The sequence below is a fragment of the Oncorhynchus mykiss genome, chromosome 9 (genome assembly GCF_057628025.1).
Source record: "Oncorhynchus mykiss isolate SJ-2025 chromosome 9, ASM5762802v1, whole genome shotgun sequence".
NCBI classification, from domain to species: Eukaryota; Metazoa; Chordata; class Actinopteri; order Salmoniformes; family Salmonidae; genus Oncorhynchus; species Oncorhynchus mykiss.
The window spans coordinates 81,194,899-81,210,581 of record NC_143030.1 but is presented as its reverse complement, the minus strand read 5'-3'; the positions used below and the strand labels follow the sequence as shown (position 1 = coordinate 81,210,581).

Below are 15,683 nucleotides of genomic sequence, written 5' to 3'. Positions count from 1 at the left end.
CCCACCCATAAACCTCACTCCTGGCCACCTTATTCTAATTTCTCTGGAAGCTAAATAAACAGTTGGTCGGTCACTACACGTTGGTTAAAAATCACCTGTATAGTTCCAGCCCCGTACTCTCACTATAGAAAAGCCACATCTCTCTGTGTGATTGACCTGTATAGTTCCAGCCCCGTACTCTCACTATAGAAAAGCCACATCTCTCTGTGTGATTGACCTGTATAGTTCCAGCCCCGTACTCTCACTATAGAAAAGCCACATCTCTCTGTGTGATTGACCTGTATAGTTCCAGCCCCGTACTCTCACTATAGAAAAGCCACATCTCTCTGTGTGAGTGACCTGTATAGTTCCAGCCCCGTACTCTCACTATAGAAAAGCAACATCTCTCTGTGTGAGTGACCTGTATAGTTCCAGCCCCGTACTCTCACTATAGAAAAGCCACATCTCTCTGTGTGATTGAGCTGTATAGTTCCAGCCCCGTACTCTCGCTATAGAAAAGCCACATCTCTCTGTGTGATTGACCTGTATAGTTCCAGCCCCGTACTCTCGCTATACAAAAGCCTGGCTGTTTAACAGTCTGATGGCCTTGAGATAGAAGCTGTTTTTCAGTCTCTCGGTCCCAGCTTTGATGCACCTGTACTGACCTCGCCTTCTGGATGATAGCGGGGTGAACAGGCAGTGGCTCGGGTGGTTGGTGTCCTTGATGATCTTTATGGCCTTCCTGTGACATCGGGTGGTGTAGATGTCCTGGAGGGCAGGTAGTTTGCCCCCGGTGATGCGTTGTGCAGACCTCACTACCCTCTGGAGAGCCTTACGGTTGTGGGCGGAGCAGTTGCCGTACCAGGCGGTGATACAGGGCTCAGAACGCACCCTTGTGGGGCCCCAGTGTTGAGGATCAGCGGGGTGGAGATGTTGTTGCCTACCCTCACCACCTGGGGGTGGCCCGTCAGGAAGTCCAGTACCCAGTTGCACAGGGCGGGGTCGAGACCCAGGGTCTCGAGCTTGATGACGAGCTTGGAGGGCACTATGGTGTTAAATGCCGAGCTGTAGTCGACGAACAGCATTCTCACATAGGTATTCCTCTTGTCCAGATGGGTTAGGGCAGTGTGCAGTGTGGTTGAGATTGCATCGTCTGTGGACCTATTTGGGCGGTAAGCAAATTGGAGTGGGTCTAGGGTGTCAGGTAGGGTGGAGGTGATATGGTCCTTGACTAGTCTCTCAAAGCACTTCATGATGACGGAAGTTTCAGCCCCGTACTCTCACTATAGAAAATAAATGTCCTACAGCTTTTGTAGCTTAAGAAGAAAAGGGAGCTGTGTTATAGTCAGTGTATCAGTATATCTCATAGGTGGCTGGTTGATACCGTTCCATTCACTCCATTCCAGTCATTACTATGAGCCGTCTTTCCCCTCCGCAGCCTCCTGTTGTGTACAGGGCTCCTGAGTGGCGCTGCGGCGGTCTAAAGGCACTGCATCTCAGTGCAAGAGGCGCCACTACAGTCCCTGGTTCGAATCCAGGCTGTTTCACATCCGGCCGTGATTGGGAGTCCCATAGGGGCGGCGCACAATTGGCCCGGCGTCGTCCAGGTTTGGCTCGGGGCGGAGGCCGTCATTGTAAATAAGAATTTGTTCTTAACTGACTTTCCTAGTTAAATAAAATGAATAAATATATCCAAGACACATAGTATTAAAAAAAAAATCATTATACTATATCCTATGAACAAATCATCAAGTTCTACTATTAGCACTAAATAAACTTCAGTTTAAAAATAAAATTAAAAACAAAAATTAAAAATAAATACGGCTGCTAGAATCCTGACTAGAACCAAAAAATGTGATCATATTACTCTGGTGCTAGCCTCTCTACACTGGCTTCCTGTCAAGGCAAGGGCTGATTTCAAGGTTTTACTGCTAACCTACAAAGCATGACATGGGCTTGCTCCTACCTTTCTCTCTGATTTGGTCCTGCCGTACATACCTACACGTACGCTACGGTCACAAGACGCAGGCCTCCTAATTGTCCCTAGAATTTCTAAGCAAACAGCTGGAGGCAGGGCTTTCTCCTATAGAGCTCCATTTTTATGGAACGGTCTGCCTACCCATGTCAGAGACGCAAACTCTGTCTCAACCTTTAAGTCTTTACTGAAGACTCATCTCTTCAGTGGGTCATATGATTGAGTGTAGTCTGGCCCAGGAGTGGGAAGGTGAACGGAAAGGCTCTGGAGCAACGAACCGCCCTTGCTGTCTCTGCCTGGTGCTGGTTCCCCTCTTTCCACTGGGATTATCTGCCTCTAACCCTATTACAGGGGCTGAGTCACTGGCTTATTGGGGCTCTCTCATACCGTCCCTGGGAGGGGTGCGTCACCTGAGTGGGTTGAGTCACTGATGTGATCATCCTGTCTGGGTTGGCGCCCCCCCCCCCCCCCCCTTGGGTTGTGCCGTGGCGGAGATCTTTGTGGGCTATACTCAGCCTTGTCTCAGGATGGTAAGTTGGTGGTTGAAGATATCCCTCTAGTGGTGTGGGGGCTGTGCTTTGGCAAAGTGGGTGGGGTTATATCCTTCCTGTTTGGCCCTGTCCGGGGGTGTCCTCGGACGGGGCCACAGTGTCTCCTGACCCCTCCTGTCTCAGCCTCCAGTATTTATGCTGCAGTAGTTTATGTGTCGGGGGGCTAGGGTCAGTTTGTTATATCTGGAGTACTTCTCCTGTCCTATTCTGTGTCCTGTGTGAATTTAAGTGTGCTCTCTCTAATTCTCTCTTTCTTTCTCTCTCTCGGAGGACCTGAGTCCTAGGACCATGCCTCAGGACTACCTGACATGATGACTCCTTGCTGTTCCCAGTCCACCTGGCTGTGCTGCTGCTCCAGTTTCAACTGTTCTGCCTTATTATTATTGGACCATGCTGGTCATTTATGAACATTTGAACATCTTGGCCATGTTCTGTTATAATCTCCACCCGGCACAGCCAGAAGAGGACTGGCCACCCCACAGCCTGGTTCCTCTCTAGGTTTCTTCCTAGGTTTTGGCCTTTCTAGGGAGTTTTTCCTAGCCACCGTGCTTCTACACCTGCATTGCTTGCTGTTTGGGGTTTTTGGCTGGGTTTCTGTACAGCACTTTGAGATATCAGCTGATGTACGAAGGGCTATATAAATAAATTTGATTTTGATTTGATACTATTAGGGATTCCTGTAAAACAGTGTCGTGGTACCAGGAAGATGCAGTGTCGTGGTACCAGGAAGATGCAGTGTCGTCATGGTACCAGGAAAATGCGGTGTCGCCATGGTACCAGGAAGATGCGGTGTCGTCATGGTACCAGGAAGATGCGGTGTCGTCATGGTACCAGGAAGATGCAGTGTCGTGGTACCAGGAAGATCCTGACTCCCACCTCTCAGCAGGCCTCTCACTGTATCCGACTGAAACACATTCACATGCTTGTATCCTCAGTTCAACTGTTGGTTGTAGACTTTTATTCAAATGGTATTGAGCCAACATATGCTCACAGTGAGGGCAAAGGAAATATATATTTTTAATTAAAAAAGGAAGACATTTATGCAAAAATAATATACAAAAAGTCATAATGAATTATAGGAGAAATATGCATTACTTCTGATAATCCAAGCACTATTCGGCCTAAATGTAACAGAGATTAGAAGGAAAAAAATACCAGGTATTTTAACCTCTAGTCCTTCATTAGTGAGTTAGTGTAGAGACAAATTCCTTGTAGAAAAGTCAATGGTTTTGTAATGAAACAGGCAGGGAGCAGGACCCGAACCCTTGACCTTCTAGGCCGAAGTCCAGCGCGCTATGGACCGTTCCGTGACAGCAGGCTCGAGCGACAGAGTCGGTATCAGCGCCTATAACCCCCGGGTCGTTACACTAGGATTATTTTGGTTGGCATTGGACCAGACCAGAAAACATCACACACGGACCACAAAGCATTGCACAGAAGAACTCACACAACCCCCGTGTTTATATCCCGTGGGCTTCACTTGTATTGTAACAGCGACCTCAAATAGATACTTTGTACATACTCCATTCAAAGACGCGTCATGCACTGGGGGCGCATTCATTACGTCGATTCTGTTGTAAAAAAAAAAACATTTCTTAAACGGAAGCAACCTGAACGAAACGGGAAGGGACATACCTGAATTTCTCAAATTGAAAGTGTGTTGTTTTTTTTTTGCAACTGTTTGGTACTAATGATTACACTCCGGAGTGTGGTCATTGCCGACGTCATTTCTGTGCGACGTTGTTGTCGCTCCACTTCGCGCTCAGACGGAGGGTTTGGTAAGGCGGAACATCAAGTGTAAGTCAAGTGTACGGTGTTATTGTCTCTACGCTCTATTTTTATTGTAATGTTGTGCTCTGAAAAATGACTACAATTATTTGAATTAGGGGTTTGGAGAGTATTTTTTTAGTTCAACGTTAGTCTTGAAGTTATAGCTAAGCATCGGCTAACGTTAACCACTGATGAGACGTTGTTGCGGCTTGTTTTCTTAAAAAAAAACACCTTTTGACGAGTTGATACGGATACAATGACCGCTTTTGATTTGTAACGTTAGCCATATCTACCGGCTTGTAACGGGTAAACTGGCTAGAATTGGGATCTGTCTGTGGCAACATGAGAAAGTGAAATCACCTGTCCAAAAAATGACGTTTCAAAACACACAGCCCCCATCTTCCTGGAAAAAGTGATGCTTTCAAAGCCCACACGACACCATTGATTATTCATTAGGGTTCCATGATTTCCAAACGGAACAGAAATGATCTGTTATCATCAACTATTGACCTTTGTTGATATATGTTGTAGGGTGTGTGTATAGGTGTTTCTGTGGACGGTAGTGTATCTGCTGCAGCATGGAGTCTGTGCCAGAGCCCAGGTCTGTCAGACGTTCCCCTCGCACGTCAAAGTCACCGGACAACAACGCAGCCAAAGTAAGATATACCCGAGAATTAAGAGTCTGTCTACATGTCCGTGATACGAAGTGAATAGAGCTAGCCACCATCTATCTATAAGTAGACTCACTGCAGCTCACTCTTGACTGTAGGCTGTATCAGGGATGGCTAACAACAGAGATCCTATTAAATTACCAAGAGGAGCAATGTCATAAACACTCAAGGTTCCAGAATGGGGGTGGAAATGGCAGCCATTTTGGTCAGGTAGAAATCCAAACCTGTCTAATTGGAATGAATGGCAGTAGAGGCATAATCCTGATTTTTTTTCTTCATATATAGGAAAATAAAACAAAGGCATGTGATATATCAGACATAGTTTAACAAAATCATTATCAACATTAAATATTGTCATATAATCATAAATGCAGTTTTATAAGGGGTTTATACACGTTTTCTGTATAAATAGCCTCTAATATATATGTAAACAGACCATAAATGTCTCCATTTTTTAAAATTTTCTTGGGAAACTGGAAGTGCTATTATATGATACAATATCAGTTGTATTTACATCTTGTCTAAGTCCCATCAACTGATTTGATTCAGTTCCAGGCTGTTGATTGACAGCATTTGTTTGAATGGAATGTTGGCATATTGGCAGTTAATTAGAAATCAATAATGGGGTCATTCCTCTAAAACTTGACTGGCTACGCTAGCTAACAAACATACAGTGCAGATAAGTTCTTCAAGGACATTAGTTTACACTATCTTATCACAGTACTGGTAACACCATCGTTGACCAACTCCCTGTCCAACATGGCTGACTTTTGGACCATCATGAGAAGGTTCAAAACCATTCTAGTATTCTAAAACCCTCGTTCTCGGTGACCCAACTGGCTGTGCAAGCTTTAACCTAACATAAACACACGTGATTCAACCGACCAAGGACATGAGAAGCAGCAGACTACTAGAATCAGGTGTGTTAAAGCAGGGTTGCAACAAAATTCTGCACTTCCAATAGCTCTTCAGGAGGAGGGCTTGTCACCCCTGCCACAGATAAGCCAGTTAGATGTGATGCCGTAGTCATTGCTTTTGTTCCAAACGGTACCCTATTGCCTATGCAGTGCTTTTGACCAGGGCTCATAGGGTCCTGGCCAACAGTAGTGCACTATAAAGGGATTAATGTGCTATTTAAGACACAGATGTGGCTGTTAATGATCACCGTGTTGATGGTGGAGTTTGATCACGTTGAGAGATACCTTTAGACTCCCCTGAAAGCTGTTGTTCCACACGCAGACATTCACTCTACAAGACAGGGTCATTTCTTCAAACATCTTCAGTCTGTTTTTCACTCTTAGTGGTCTCCTAATCACTTGGGAGAGTTATTTTACTGGGACAACAACAACAACAGTCTTCATTGATTGCCTAACCTCTGTCTGTTACTCACCTCTGCCTCAGAAGGAGAGCGGCAAGACCCGGAAGAAGACGAGCAACCTGCAGGAGACTCGGAGGAGAGGAAGAATGGACAGAAGTAAAGGAGAAGAGGACATAGCCAATCAACTGAACAAGCTGGTACTTTAGAGAGGAAGCCTAAAGGGAAATGACATGTGGGAGAAAGAGTTTTACATTTGTCTAGTGAATCTAGAGAGGAAACAGTGAAATCTAGAGAGATGGAGAGGAAACAGATAATCTAGAGAGATGGAGAGGAAACAGTGGAGATGGAGAGGAAACAGTAGAGATGGAGAGGAAACAGTGAATCTAGAGAGATGGAGAGGAAACAGGAAATCTAGAGAGGAAACAGTGATTCTAGAGATATGGAGAGGAAACAGTGAATCTAGAGAGGAAACAGTAAATCTAGAGAGATGGAGAGGAAACAGTGAATCTAGAGAGATGGAGAGAACAGTGAATCTAGAGAGGAAACAGTGAATCTAGAGAGATGGAGATTAAACAGTAGAGATGTAGAGGAAACAGTACATCTAGAGAGATGGAGAGGAAACAGGTTTCTAACATTTTAGGCTATTTACATAATGTTTTCTGAACACATTATATCCTCATCACTCATTGTCTGCTAGTGCTGAGCGATTGACTTTCCCCCGTTATTCAACAACTATCTGATCGACGTGGTCCAATTACTTAACTTCCGTTTAGTCTTTGTGTGAGCCGAAAACACGCCGTTTCTCTAGAGAGAAATCATGTCACGAACCGTGTGGGACGCTGGGCTGAAGTTAGTTGTTGTAGTTTCACGAAGCAAATATTCAGCAGAGTTCAGTGCAGAAACGTGGTAATTAACTACAATGACCATAATCCATTGCGCCTGTTCATTCCAGCTACGATCTGTAGGTTAGATACACACAGGCCTTATGGACCGTATGAGAGAGGAATGTACACAACACAATGAGGAGAGAGAGGGATAGAAAGAGTTTGTGAAAGTATGCCTTGTAAACTGGTTTACTCAGACAGCTCTGCAGCATCCTTAGTCAGGCTAGTTAGATAGGATGACTAGAGACAGTAAAGTACAGGAAGAACAGAGATAACGTGAGATGGTAGAGATAATACATAGTTTAGTCAGACAGCTCTGCAGCATCCTTAGTCAGGCTAGTTAGATAGGATGACTAGAGACAGTACAGTACGGGGAGAACAGAGATAACGTGAGATGGTAGAGATAATACATAGTTTAGTCAGACAGCTCTGCAGCATCCTTAGTCAGGCTAGTTAGATAGGATGACTAGAGACAGTACAGTACGGGGAGAATAGAGATAACGTGAGATGGTAGAGATAATACATAGTTTAGTCAGACAGCTCTGCAGCATCCTTAGTCAGGCTAGTTAGATAGGATGACTAGAGACAGTACAGTACGGGGAGAATAGAGATAACGTGAGATGGTAGAGATAATACATAGTTTAGTCAGACAGCTCTGCAGCATCCTTAGTCAGGCTAGTTAGATAGGATGACTAGAGACAGTAAAGTACGGGGAGAACAGAGATAACGTGAGATGGTAGAGATAGTTTAGTCAGACAGCTCTGCAGCATCCTTAGTCAGGCTAGTTAGATAGGATGACTAGAGACAGTAAAGTACAGGGAGAACAGAGATAACGTGAGATAGTTTAGTCAGACAGCTCTGCAGCATCCTTAGTCAGGCTAGTTAGATAGGATGACTAGAGACAGTACAGTACGGGGAGAACAGAGATAACGTGAGATGGTAGAGATAGTTTAGTCAGACAGCTCTGCAGCATCCTTAGTCAGGCTAGTTAGATAGGATGACTAGAGACAGTACAGTACGGGGAGAATAGAGATAACGTGAGATGGTAGAGATAATACATAGTTTAGTCAGACAGCTCTGCAGCATCCTTAGTCAGGCTAGTTAGATAGGATGACTAGAGACAGTAAAGTACAGGGAGAACAGAGATAACGTGAGATAGTTTAGTCAGACAGCTCTGCAGCATCCTTAGTCAGGCTAGTTAGATAGGATGACTAGAGACAGTACAGTACGGGGAGAACAGAGATAACGTGAGATGGTAGAGATAGTTTAGTCAGACAGCTCTGCAGCATCCTTAGTCAGGCTAGTTAGATAGGATGACTAGAGACAGTACAGTACGGGGAGAATAGAGATAACGTGAGATGGTAGAGATAATACATAGTTTAGTCAGACAGCTCTGCAGCATCCTTAGTCAGGCTAGTTAGATAGGATGACTAGAGACAGTACAGTACGGGGAGAATAGAGATAACGTGAGATGGTAGAGATAATACATAGTTTAGTCAGACAGCTCTGCAGCATCCTTAGTCAGGCTAGTTAGATAGGATGACTAGAGACAGTAAAGTACGGGGAGAACAGAGATAACGTGAGATGGTAGAGATAGTTTAGTCAGACAGCTCTGCAGCATCCTTAGTCAGGCTAGTTAGATAGGATGACTAGAGACAGTAAAGTACAGGGAGAACAGAGATAACGTGAGATAGTTTAGTCAGACAGCTCTGCAGCATCCTTAGTCAGGCTAGTTAGATAGGATGACTAGAGACAGTACAGTACGGGGAGAACAGAGATAACGTGAGATGGTAGAGATAGTTTAGTCAGACAGCTCTGCAGCATCCTTAGTCAGGCTAGTTAGATAGGATGACTAGAGACAGTACAGTACGGGGAGAATAGAGATAACGTGAGATGGTAGAGATAATACATAGTTTAGTCAGACAGCTCTGCAGCATCCTTAGTCAGGCTAGTTAGATAGGATGACTAGAGACAGTAAAGTACGGGGAGAACAGAGATAACGTGAGATGGTAGAGATAATACATAGTTTAGTCAGACAGCTCTGCAGCATCCTTAGTCAGGCTAGTTAGATAGGATGACTAGAGACAGTAAAGTACGGGGAGAACAGAGATAACGTGAGATGGTAGAGATAGTTTAGTCAGACAGCTCTGCAGCATCCTTAGTCAGGCTAGTTAGATAGGATGACTAGAGACAGTAAAGTACAGGGAGAACAGAGATAATGTGAGATAGTTTAGTCAGACAGCTCTGCAGCATCCTTAGTCAGGCTAGTTAGATAGGATGACTAGAGACAGTACAGTACGGGGAGAACAGAGATAACGTGAGATGGTAGAGATAGTTTAGTCAGACAGCTCTGCAGCATCCTTAGTCAGGCTAGTTAGATAGGATGACTAGAGACAGTACAGTACGGGGAGAACAGAGATAACGTGAGATGGTAGAGATAGTTTAGTCAGACAGCTCTGCAGCATCCTTAGTCAGGCTAGTTAGATAGGATGACTAGAGACAGTAAAGTACGGGGAGAACAGAGATAGTTTAGTCAGACAGCTCTGCAGCATCCTTAGTCAGGCTAGTTAGATAGGATGACTAGAGACAGTACAGTACGGGGAGAACAGAGATAACGTGAGATGGTAGAGATAATACATAGTTTAGTCAGACAGCTCTGCAGCATCCTTAGTCAGGCTAGTTAGATAGGATGACTAGAGACAGTACAGTACGGGGAGAACAGAGATAACGTGAGATGGTAGAGATAATACATAGTTTAGTCAGACAGCTCTGCAGCATCCTTAGTCAGGCTAGTTAGATAGGATGACTAGAGACAGTAAAGTACGGGGAGAACAGAGATAACGTGAGATGGTAGAGATAGTTTAGTCAGACAGCTCTGCAGCATCCTTAGTCAGGCTAGTTAGATAGGATGACTAGAGACAGTAAAGTACAGGGAGAACAGAGATAACGTGAGATAGTTTAGTCAGACAGCTCTGCAGCATCCTTAGTCAGGCTAGTTAGATAGGATGACTAGAGACAGTACAGTACGGGGAGAATAGAGATAACGTGAGATGGTAGAGATAATACATAGTTTAGTCAGACAGCTCTGCAGCATCCTTAGTCAGGCTAGTTAGATAGGATGACTAGAGACAGTACAGTACGGGGAGAACAGAGATAACGTGAGATGGTAGAGATAATACATAGTTTAGTCAGACAGCTCTGCAGCATCCTTAGTCAGGCTAGTTAGATAGGATGACTAGAGACAGTACAGTACGGGGAGAACAGAGATAACGTGAGATGGTAGAGATAATACATAGTTTAGTCAGACAGCTCTGCAGCATCCTTAGTCAGGCTAGTTAGATAGGATGACTAGAGACAGTACAGTACGGGGAGAACAGAGATAACGTGAGATGGTAGAGATAATACATAGTTTAGTCAGACAGCTCTGCAGCATCCTTAGTCAGGCTAGTTAGATAGGATGACTAGAGACAGTAAAGTACGGGGAGAACAGAGATAACGTGAGATGGTAGAGATAGTTTAGTCAGACAGCTCTGCAGCATCCTTAGTCAGGCTAGTTAGATAGGATGACTAGAGACAGTACAGTACGGGGAGAACAGAGATAACGTGAGATGGTAGAGATAATACATAGTTTAGTCAGACAGCTCTGCAGCATCCTTAGTCAGGCTAGTTAGATAGGATGACTAGAGACAGTAAAGTACAGGGAGAACAGAGATAACGTGAGATAGTTTAGTCAGACAGCTCTGCAGCATCCTTAGTCAGGCTAGTTAGATAGGATGACTAGAGACAGTACAGTACGGGGAGAATAGAGATAACGTGAGATGGTAGAGATAATACATAGTTTAGTCAGACAGCTCTGCAGCATCCTTAGTCAGGCTAGTTAGATAGGATGACTAGAGACAGTACAGTACGGGGAGAATAGAGATAACGTGAGATGGTAGAGATAATACATAGTTTAGTCAGACAGCTCTGCAGCATCCTTAGTCAGGCTAGTTAGATAGGATGACTAGAGACAGTAAAGTACGGGGAGAACAGAGATAACGTGAGATGGTAGAGATAGTTTAGTCAGACAGCTCTGCAGCATCCTTAGTCAGGCTAGTTAGATAGGATGACTAGAGACAGTAAAGTACAGGGAGAACAGAGATAATGTGAGATAGTTTAGTCAGACAGCTCTGCAGCATCCTTAGTCAGGCTAGTTAGATAGGATGACTAGAGACAGTACAGTACGGGGAGAACAGAGATAACGTGAGATGGTAGAGATAGTTTAGTCAGACAGCTCTGCAGCATCCTTAGTCAGGCTAGTTAGATAGGATGACTAGAGACAGTACAGTACGGGGAGAACAGAGATAACGTGAGATGGTAGAGATAGTTTAGTCAGACAGCTCTGCAGCATCCTTAGTCAGGCTAGTTAGATAGGATGACTAGAGACAGTAAAGTACGGGGAGAACAGAGATAGTTTAGTCAGACAGCTCTGCAGCATCCTTAGTCAGGCTAGTTAGATAGGATGACTAGAGACAGTACAGTACGGGGAGAACAGAGATAACGTGAGATGGTAGAGATAATACATAGTTTAGTCAGACAGCTCTGCAGCATCCTTAGTCAGGCTAGTTAGATAGGATGACTAGAGACAGTACAGTACGGGGAGAACAGAGATAACGTGAGATGGTAGAGATAATACATAGTTTAGTCAGACAGCTCTGCAGCATCCTTAGTCAGGCTAGTTAGATAGGATGACTAGAGACAGTAAAGTACGGGGAGAACAGAGATAACGTGAGATGGTAGAGATAGTTTAGTCAGACAGCTCTGCAGCATCCTTAGTCAGGCTAGTTAGATAGGATGACTAGAGACAGTAAAGTACAGGGAGAACAGAGATAACGTGAGATAGTTTAGTCAGACAGCTCTGCAGCATCCTTAGTCAGGCTAGTTAGATAGGATGACTAGAGACAGTACAGTACGGGGAGAATAGAGATAACGTGAGATGGTAGAGATAATACATAGTTTAGTCAGACAGCTCTGCAGCATCCTTAGTCAGGCTAGTTAGATAGGATGACTAGAGACAGTACAGTACGGGGAGAACAGAGATAACGTGAGATGGTAGAGATAATACATAGTTTAGTCAGACAGCTCTGCAGCATCCTTAGTCAGGCTAGTTAGATAGGATGACTAGAGACAGTACAGTACGGGGAGAACAGAGATAACGTGAGATGGTAGAGATAATACATAGTTTAGTCAGACAGCTCTGCAGCATCCTTAGTCAGGCTAGTTAGATAGGATGACTAGAGACAGTACAGTACGGGGAGAACAGAGATAACGTGAGATGGTAGAGATAATACATAGTTTAGTCAGACAGCTCTGCAGCATCCTTAGTCAGGCTAGTTAGATAGGATGACTAGAGACAGTAAAGTACGGGGAGAACAGAGATAACGTGAGATGGTAGAGATAGTTTAGTCAGACAGCTCTGCAGCATCCTTAGTCAGGCTAGTTAGATAGGATGACTAGAGACAGTAAAGTACAGGGAGAACAGAGATAACGTGAGATGGTAGAGATAATACATAGTTTAGTCAGACAGCTCTGCAGCATCCTTAGTCAGGCTAGCTAAATAGGATGACTAGAGACAGTACAGGAAGAACAGAGATGACGTGAGATGGTAGAGATAATACATAGTTTAGCTGGCTGACAGCTACTGTCTGAGCAGAGATGAGTTCACTTTTAAGGAATCAAATAAAAACAAAGTAAAATACACAACTGAAATGTTTTATTATTTTGTAATTTACTATTGACGTCTACCCAGTGTAGACCTGACAGAGCATCGTTTTGGGTTTTGGAATCAACATTAAAAAGCTCTGAAATCATCATAACGGCATTATTTCATAACACATTTCATGTAAAATAAATAAATTCTAATAATCGAAAGCTTTATAGAAAACGGTGTATTTTCCAATTTAATCGAACCGAATCTGAAACCGACCACAAAAGGCACTTTATCGCTCAGCACTAATGGCTATGGTTGCCGTGTGTGCTCATGTGTTTTGTGTGTGCTCATGTGTTTTCGTGTGTAGGATCTATGTAACGAGGCTTCAGCCACAGGGACTGGTCTGGTGTTTGACAGCATGTTCACACACCATCGCTGTCTCTGGGATCCCAGGTGATTGTTTTCTGAACCCTGTTCGTCTGTCTCCTTGCTGCTCCAGGTGGGTACACTCTATACAAAAGTATGTGGACACCCCCTTCAAATTTGTGGATTTGGCTATTTCAGCCACTGCATGAAATGGAGCACAAAGACATGCAATCTCCATAGACAAACATTGGCAGTAGAACGACCTTACTGACTTACTCAGTGACTTTCAACGTGGCACCGTCAAAGGATTCCACCTCTCCAACAAGTCAGTTCGTCAAATTTCTGCCCTGCTAGAGCTGCCCCCCGGTCAACTGTTAAGTGCTGTTTATAGTGAAGTGGAAACATCTAGGAGCAACATCGGCTCAGCCGTGAAGTGGTAGGCCACACAAGCTCACAGAACGGGACCGCAGAGTGCTGAAGCGCGTAAAAAATAGTCTGTCCTCAGTTACAACACTCGGTACCGAGTTCCAAACTGCCTCTGGAAGCAACGTCAGGATAAGAACTGTTTGTCAGGAGCTTCATGAAATGGGTTTCCGTAGCTGGGCAGCCTCACACAAGCCTCAGATCACCATGCGCAATGCCAAGCGTCGTCTGGAGTGGTGTAGAGCTCGCCGCCATTGGACTCTGGAGCAGTGGAAATACGTTCTCTGATGAGTCATGTTGCCCCAATGCATAGTGCCAACTGTAAAGTTTGGTGGAGGAGGAATAATGGTCTGGGGCTGTTTTTCATGGTTCGGGCCCCTTAGTTCCAGTGAAGGGAAATCTTAACGCTACAGCATACAATTACATTCTAGATGATTCTGTGCTTCCAACTTTGTGGCAACAGTTTGGGGAAGGCCCTTTCCTGTTTCAGCATGACAATGCCCCCATGCACAAAGCGAGGTCCATACAGAAATGGTTTGTCGAGATCTGTGTGAACGAACTTGACTGGCCTGCACAGAGCCCTGATCTCAACCCCATCAAACACCTTTGGGATGAATTGGAACGCCGACTGCGAGCCAGGCCTAATCTCCCAACATCAGTGCCCGACCTCACTAATGCTCTTGTGGCTGAATGGAAGCAAGTCCCCGCAGCAATGTTCCAACAGCTACTGGAAAGCCTTTATAGAAGAGTGGAGAGGCTGTTATAGCAGCAAAGGGGAGGGGGGGGGGGCAACTCCATATTAATGCCCCTGACTTTGGAATGTTCAATGAGCAGGTGACCACATACTTTTGGTCATGTAGTGCAACTGAAACAACCTCAAACAAGTACCCCAAACAACCCCAAACAGGAACCCCAAACAGGAACCCCAAACAGGAACCCCAAACAAGTACCCCAAACAGGTACCCCAAACAGGTACCCCAAACAACCCCAAACAGGTACCTCAAACAACCCCAAGGTACCCCAAACAACACTAAACAGGTACCCCAAACAACGCCAAACAGGTACCCCAAACAACGCCAAACAGGTACCCCAAACAACGCCAAACAGGAACCCCAAACAGGAACCCCAAACAGGTACCCCAAACAACCCCAAACAGGTACCTCAAACAACCCCAAACAGGTACCTCAAACAACCCCAAACAGTTACCCCAAACAACCTCAAACAGGTACCCCAAATAGGTACCCCAAACAACCCCAAACAGGTACCTCAAACAACCCCAAACAGTTACCCCAAACAACCTCAAACAGGTACCCCAAATAGGAACCCCAAACAACCCCAAACAGGTACCCCAAACAACCTCAAACAGGTACCCCAAATAGGAACCCCAAACAACCCCAAACAGGTACCCCAAACAACCTCAAACAGGTACCTCAAACAACCCCAAACAGGTACCTCAAACAACCCCAAACAGTTACCCCAAACAACCTCAAACAGGTACCCCAAATAGGTACCCCAAACAACCCCAAACAGGTACCTCAAACAACCCCAAACAGGTACCTCAAACAACCCCAAACAGTTACCCCAAACAACCTCAAACAGGTACCCCAAATAGGAACCCCAAACAACCCCAAACAGGTACCCCAAACAACCTCAAACAGGTACCCCAAATAGGAACCCCAAACAACCCCAAACAGGTACCCCAAACAACCTCAAACAGGTACCCCAAACAACCTCAAACAGGAACCACAAACAACCTCAAACAGGTACCCCAAACAACCTCAAACAGGAATCCCAAACAACCCCAAGGTACCCCAAACAACCCCAAACAGGTACCTCAAACAACCCCAAACAGGTACCCCAAACAACCTCAAACAGGAACCCCAAACAACGCCAAACAACCCCAAGGTACCCCAAACAACCTCAAACAACCCCAAACAACCTCAAACAACCTCAAACAAGTACCCCAAACAACCCCAAACAACCCCAAGGTACCCCAAACAACGCCAAACAACCTCAAACAGGAACCCCAAACAACCTCAAACAGGAACCCCAAACAA

At 44.9% G+C, this 15,683-nt stretch overlaps 1 protein-coding gene across 4 annotated transcripts in view; it reads left to right on the top strand.

Moving 5' to 3' along the window:
- Positions 1-3,788: 3,788 nt before the first annotated feature.
- The window catches only part of hdac6 (histone deacetylase 6), a 43,699-nt gene continuing 31,804 nt past the window's right edge, over positions 3,789-15,683 (top strand). The window contains exons 1-4 of one of the 4 annotated variants that reach the window (XM_036989062.2): positions 3,789-4,302; positions 4,807-4,931; positions 6,348-6,461; positions 13,205-13,290. In XM_036989062.2, coding sequence (XP_036844957.2) covers positions 4,854-4,931; positions 6,348-6,461; positions 13,205-13,290 — 278 coding nt within the window. In that variant the 5' untranslated portion in view covers positions 3,789-4,302; positions 4,807-4,853. The remainder of the gene's footprint in view (positions 4,303-4,806; positions 4,932-6,347; positions 6,462-13,204; positions 13,291-15,683) is intronic. The other 3 variants (XM_036989067.2, XM_090185547.1, XM_090185548.1) reach the window with 3 other exon arrangements.